Source organism: Physeter macrocephalus, chromosome 16 (genome assembly GCF_002837175.3).
Source record: "Physeter macrocephalus isolate SW-GA chromosome 16, ASM283717v5, whole genome shotgun sequence".
NCBI lineage: Eukaryota > Metazoa > Chordata > Mammalia > Artiodactyla > Physeteridae > Physeter > Physeter macrocephalus.
The window spans coordinates 67,990,352-67,997,377 of NC_041229.1; the positions used below are offsets into that span (position 1 = coordinate 67,990,352).

The 7,026-nt window shown below is 36.0% G+C and overlaps 1 protein-coding gene across 4 annotated transcripts in view; it reads left to right on the top strand.

Moving 5' to 3' along the window:
• FAR1 (fatty acyl-CoA reductase 1) overlaps positions 1 to 7,026 on the top strand; it is a 68,911-nt gene that overhangs the window by 29,354 nt on the left and 32,531 nt on the right. For 2 of the 4 annotated variants that reach the window (XM_007121336.4, XM_007121335.4), the window contains one exon: positions 2,172 to 2,367. In XM_007121336.4, coding sequence (XP_007121398.1) covers positions 2,179 to 2,367 — 189 coding nt within the window. In that variant the 5' untranslated portion in view covers positions 2,172 to 2,178. Of the gene's footprint in view, positions 1 to 594; positions 759 to 2,171; positions 2,368 to 7,026 lie in introns of those variants that run through there. The other 2 variants (XM_055091388.1, XM_007121337.4) reach the window with 2 other exon arrangements.

Below are 7,026 nucleotides of genomic sequence, written 5' to 3' on the forward strand. Positions count from 1 at the left end.
CTGCAGGATTGTAGTTCTTCTTGCTTCTGCTGTCTGCCCTCTGGTGGATGAGGCTATCTAAGAGGCTTGTGCAAGTTTCCTGATAGGAGGGACTGGTGGTGGGTAGAGCTGGCTGTTGCTGTGGTGGGCAGAGCTCCATCTCCAATGGTTTATTATTCTCTGTTCCTTTTTCATAGTAGTTTACTCGATGGATGCAATATTCTTGTGAATGACTTGGATTGTATTTATTAGAATTTAAATTTCCTGTAAATTTTTCATTACCTTAGTTTTCTTTGTGGTTGGTTCTGTTGCTTTTCATTTTGGTTCTTCTTAATTTTGTAGATATTTCTTAAATATTTGATGAGCCTTAGTTATCCATATTTATGAAGGACTAGTATGATTGGTTTTGGTAGCTGATACTGCCTTCCTCTTAGTTTTCTGAAGCCTGATTTTCCAAGAGATCTTTTCTCCAAGTGGAATTACTGAAAGCTCTGTATGAGTTTGTTTTAAGGGCCAGCAGCAGCCAGATAATCTGAGGACCTAAAATTTATTTCTGGAGCACAAGTACTCTGAAGACTTTTTTTCTTTTGGTTGTTTTTGTTTCCTTTCTCCCAGTGCCCCACCTCCATTTGTGGATGTACAGAGCAACCTCACACTCAGCCCTACTTCGCTTTTGTCCTTAGCACCCATGCTGGATGTTCTCAGCAGATCTGGATACGAAGCCTGGGAGCCAAAGTTTATACAGGAAGTAAGACTGTCAGGAGTGGCTCTGCTGTTCTGTGAGCAACCTTTAGTTACCTTAATTTCCCTAAGCTTTTATTCAGCTTCTTTATCCTGAACTTGGTGTTTTCTATTTAGGGGATTGGGACAGCTCTTGCCTCCTTATGGTCCTTTCCTATGTTTATTTTGCTTAGGTTGTTATATCTTATGCTATGGCTTCTCTATCAGTTTAGTCTCATCTACTTCTTGTGGGAATTCTTTTTTTTTTTTTTTTTTTTTTTTTGTGGTACGCGGGCCTCTCACTGCTGTGGCCTCTCCCGTTGCGGATCACAGACTCCGGACGCACAGGCTCAGCGGCCATAGCTCACGGGCCCAGCCGCTCCGCGGCATGTGGGATCTTCCCAGACCAGGGCATGAACCCGTGTCCCCTGCATCGGCAGGCGGATTCTCAACCACTGCGCCACCAGGGAAGCCCGGAAGTTCTTTTTTCTTGCCTTCCTTCCTACCTTCCTTCCTTCTTTTCTTTTTGCTTGTTAAGGGGTTTTCAGACTGTTATGAATTTAATTTTTTATAATTGTGAAAAATTTAGATATAAAATACAGGTATCTACTCCTTAGCTTAAACAAAACATAAATACAATTGAAGCTTCTTATTCTCGTCTCTGATTGTATTATACTCTCTCTAATGTATTTATTAATATTATCATGTGTATGCATTTCTAAACAATAAATAGCATCATTTTGAATGTGTTTGAGCCTTGAATAGTGACATACTGCATGAGTCCTTCTGCATCTTGTTTTTTCCACTCATCATGGTTCTTTTGTGTGTTTATTCTATTAGTATACTCTTTTCTGCTGTTTCAGTGGAATTTGGGTAGGGAGGATAAGTCAGTCTATATATTTCTTACTATGACTTTTTTAAAAGGGAGATTTAAGTACCTTTTGAATATATTGTCACTACAGACATGTAAAAGAAAGGACTTGGTGTTACCTCTTGTTTCAACTGGTGATGATAGGTGAATATGACACCTCACCATGTTATACAAGCTAGGCAATTGAGTCTTGCTGCTGACCTCTATTTGGTGTTATAAATACTTTTGGAGACAGAGAAACACCACTTATTCATGTTTGGGGTTTAACTGAGGTTTAAGTGAAGATTTGGATTCTTATTGCTGAAGGAATTTTTAGAGGTCACTTGTTACAAACTGTACTAAAGAAACCCAGGCCCAGAGAAGGTGAGTGACTTGTCCGAGGTGGTCCAGGTAAAAACAGGGATTAGAAGCCAGTGTTGCAGTTCATTGTACTTTCCACCTTACTACAATGAGCCAAACGTTAATGTCCTCTTTTGTGTTAACTTTGAACTTTGATTTTTGCCTGTCCTTTAAAATACTTATTTGAATACCAAGAGATTTTCAGTATGTAACAATGAACATAAATCTTTGAAGTGATGCTTATTTGTCATATTTTCCTTAGGATCAGAATGGTTTCAATCCCAGAATACTATGAAGGCAAGAATGTCCTCCTCACTGGAGCTACTGGTTTCCTAGGGAAGGTACTTCTGGAAAAGTTGCTGAGGTCTTGTCCTAAGGTGAATTCAGTGTATGTTTTGGTGAGGCAGAAAGCTGGACAGACATCCCAGGAGCGAGTAGAAGAAGTCATTAGTGGCAAGGTAAGTATGGAAAATGATCATTTGGAAGAGAGAAAAAAGTGTGTGTTTGTGCATGTAATTATTGTAATCATCAACAGCTTAGTATATTTCTTAAGTATCCTGAAAAAAATTGGTAAAAAAAATCCTATAAGAATGGCAGTAAACTGAATATGACTTGTGATCAGTAGGAGCTTTCTTCTATGATGAACAAAATTATATAACAAGTTCTAAATTACCTTTATGGTAAAGGGTTAATGTGTTTTTAGAATATTTGAGGCAGGTTATTTGTAATTACTAGATGTTTAAATAGTTTCAGAATAATAATAATGAGTTAGTTTCTAACTCCTACTATGCTGTGAGACACAGTGCTTTGATAACAGTTAAAAATTTGTAAGCACTAATTGCTCCCCACAAAAGTATTAGGAAGTAGCAAAGTCACATATTCCCATTTGACAAATAAGAACATGGTGACAGAGGGGTTATATAGAATACAAGAGTATGTCATACATTTGAACCTTTAGTAAAATATGGCTAAGAAAAAATGGAAATGAGCTGGAATAAAATTATTACACAGTCATAAGCTTTAGAATTTATCTGACATTCATTGTTAGTAAGTTTGGTATAGTAGCTATGTAATTTTTTAGTTATTAGGTAGGTATCCAGTACCTTTTAACCTTCTAGGGCACCTGTGACTTATGTATAAAAAAACAAAAAAGACCAAAACTAGAAACCTTTGAGTTACTCTGAGCAGTGAAAGAATTACTGAAAAGTATCAAAAGTTATGTTGATTAATTATAGATTAACAATTCTCTAGAGTTAATAAATAATTTATTAGACATGATTTGTATTCCAGCCTGTTTTGATCTTTCAGTAGAAATCCATAGTTAATAGTGGCTGACATTTATTGAGTGCTTAAGTTGTGCCAGGCACTGTGTGCAAACCACCTTATATGTATTTAATTATCACAGGAACTCTTCAAGGTAAGTACTGGTCTTATTCCCATTCTACAAGGTCATATAGTTAGTGTTAGAGCCAATGTCTGTGAACTCTGACGATTGAACCTAGAGCTCATGCTCTAGTAGGGACAGATGTTGATATATCCCATTTTACAAACATGGACAATGAGTCTCAGAGGTGGTTATTTTATCTGAAGTTGTGTAGCTAATAGATGTCGGATATAACGCAGATTACTTGATAACAAATCCCTTTGTACTTTATAGCATTACTTCCTCAATAGATAAGAAAGTAAGGCAAAGATGATGGAACGCTTTGTGATAAAATGGAAAAAGTAATCTTGAGAGTTGGATACCTTACTAGTTGTAAATGTTGTAGTTGGTACACACTGAGTAAAAATAGCTTAATTTCCCGAAGCCAGTGACAAAAAGCTTGGTGCCCAAGTTTACAAAAATTAAAAGAGAAGATGACAAAAGCAAAAGAGAAGTGCGTGAAGGGCAGCGAATAACAGGGGTTAACATCAGAAGGAATAAGAGTCAGTTTATGGGTTAGGGCAGTAGTGGGAAGATTATCTCCTAGGAGTGATAAAGTATGATAACAGAAAAACAATTAAGAGAAAAAGAGAAGATACACAATAAGACCTGTACAGAAGTGTGGGAGGGTTTAAATATAACTTTTAATTTTCTTAACATTATAGCGTTATAATAAAATACAATCACCAATATTCACTACAGTGACTTAGGATAAATTAAGAAAAGGTTAAACTATATTTAGAATGTTTTCTTTACTAAGATGTTAGTTGTTTGAGAATGATTTCCATTCAAATACAGTTTTGGTTCAGAAAGATAAACTTCTCTCTTTTGTGAAGCATCCATGTTTTTCTTGTTTGTATTCCCCCTCCTCCCCATTAAGAGGTAATCCTAGACCCACAGGGTTTTAACAATGAGGTGTAAATTAGTATTTGTTTTTCCTTTTAAAAATAAATTGTTTGAAACTATTAATAGGGCATTAAAGAATAAAAATAATATTTACTTTTGTCCCACTGTTTATTGAGTTTGTCCCCACATGAAAACTTTAAATAATCTTTACTTCAACTAGAAAAACTTCTTTTCTCTGAATTACTTTTTAAAACAAATCTACTTCTTTGAGGGCTACTCAGTGACAGTATAGCTCACAAGGGTAGTTATATTCTAGTAACCCATTGCCCCAAACTCTCGTGCACTTGTGTTCTTCCCATTTGCCCTCCCTTCCACAAAGATGTGAGTCCTGCTATATACTAGAAGCTGTTCAGGTTACTAGAGATACGGCAGTGAAGAAAACAAAATCCCAGCATTTGGAATTTACATTCTAGTTAGAGAGACAAGTTAACAACTATATAACATGTTGAATAGCGCCATGTGCTATTCAAAAGTAAAGCAGAAAAGGGGGATTGAAAGTGATGGAGGTGCTGCTTTAGATACGATGGTCAGAAAAAGTTCTCTCTGAGGTGACGTTTGGTCAGAGACCTGAATGATGAAGTGAGGAAGAATCCATGTGGTACGTGGAGGAAGAGTGTTAAAGGTAGAGGGAACAGCATGGGCAAAGGCTCTGAGAACTGCTTGGCAGGTTGGAAGAGTGTCAGAGCAAGCTGTGGTGTTTTCTTCACTGGACTCTGTATAAGGCATGTAAGTAAATACTAAGTGCTGGAGTATTCCTACTAACACTCTTCCTCTCCCCAAGTGAGGTTTCTGCCTTTTAAAATACAATTGAAATTGTTAATTATTCTTTTAAAGTTTTGCGTGTTTGACTTGAGGAAGAGGGCTTCAAACAAATATTTATACTTAACATGAGAAAAATGTAGCTAGTATTAACTTTAAACTCTTAGATTAAGGAAATATCACATGAACTTTCTACGTACTTATTTTTAAAAGTAAGATGTGGGTTAAACGTGAAAACAGAGAACAGAGTAGTGATTACCAGAGAGGAAGGGGTTGGGGGTAGGGTGAAATGGGTAAAGGGGGTCAACTGTATGGTGACACATGGAAACTAAACTTTTGTTGGTGAGCACGCGGTAGTGTATATAGGAGTCAAAATATAATGTCCTAATCGTGGAACTTATATGATGCTATAAACCAGTGTTAGTTATCTCAATTTTAAAAAAAGACAAGGGACTTCCCTGGAGATCCATTTGTTAAGACACTTTGCTTCCACCGGAGGGGGCATGGTTTCGATCCCTAGTCGGGGAACTAAGATCCTGGGTGCCATGTGGCATGGCCACAAAAAAAAAAAAAAAAAAAAAATAGAAGTTTTAGTCATTTTCATTATTGTTTCTAAATTCTTTAGAGACAATAAAAAAAAGATGTGAGTTAATATTTCAGTATTTACTACCGTAAAATCTAGCTACATAATAACTATGCTTGAAGAATTTGCCATCTTAAAGTGTGGTAGGCACAAAGGTCATTTTCAGTTTTTCCTGAGAACTGGGAAGATCAACTAAACTGTATTCAATATCATTTTAAAATTAAAATTATTTGGTAGCCTAGTATAAGGACTTTAAAAAAAAACGTGATATAATTTATAGCTTTTTTCCAAATGACTTTTAATTAAAACTCTTGAGCAAATTGTTTGATAATGTATATTAACTGCAGTGTATTGCAGACATATTATTACCTTATGGCTATATTTTTTCATATCATCCAAATAGGTTGAAAGATTCTGTTTATTTAAGGCAGTGATTCTCAAACTTTTGATCTCTGGACCCCTTTACACTCTTAAAAATTATTGAGGACTTCAAAGAGATTTTGTTTTTGTGAGGTTTTATTTCAAATATCTTATTGATGTTTATCGTAGTAGAGGTTAAAATTGAGAATTTTTTTTTCAGTCCATAACACCTCTTTATAAAGTTTTGAGACTTTAACAATACCTTACACAGACCACATGTTAAATACATGTTGAATGATTGATTCAAATAAGATACTGCTATTTAAAACATTTTGCACAAAGCCTGGCCCTGAGTAAAAACTCAAAACATGATAGAAGCAGTAATAGCAATGGTAGTGATTTAGTACTTATGATAATTGTAGTGCAATATTAATATTAATATTGATTTATACTGGATTGCTAGATCATTCATCGAGTGCTGAGAGTTAACAAGAACAATTTTCCAAACAGTCAGGTACTCACACTGTAGATATGATCTATGCTTCCCCAGTTCAGCTCTTCACCCATCTTTTTCTGTGTATAGATTTATCAAAGTAAGCTTTATGCTGCATTCCTCTTCTAGTTTCCTCTTTTTATTTCTTTTTTTTAACATCTTTATTGGAGTATAATTGCTTTACAATGGTGTGTTAGTTAATGCTTTATAACAAAGTGAATCAGCTATACATACACATATATCCCTGTATCTCCTCCCTCTTGCGTCTCCCTACCACCCTCCCTATCCCACCCCTCTAGGTGGTCAGAAAGCACCGAGCTGATCTCCCTGTGCTATGGGCTGCTTCCCACTAGTTATCTGTTTTACCTTTGTTAGTATATATAAGTCCATGCCACTCTCTTACTTCGTCCCAGCTTACCCTTCCCACTCGCCGTGTCCTCAAGTCCATTCTCAATGTCTGTGTCTTTATTCCTGTCCTGCCCCTAGGTTCTTCAGAACTTTTTTTTTTTTTTTCAGATTCCATATATATGTGTTAGCATACGGTATTTATTTTTCTCTTTCTGACTTAACTTCACTCTGTATGACAGTCTCTA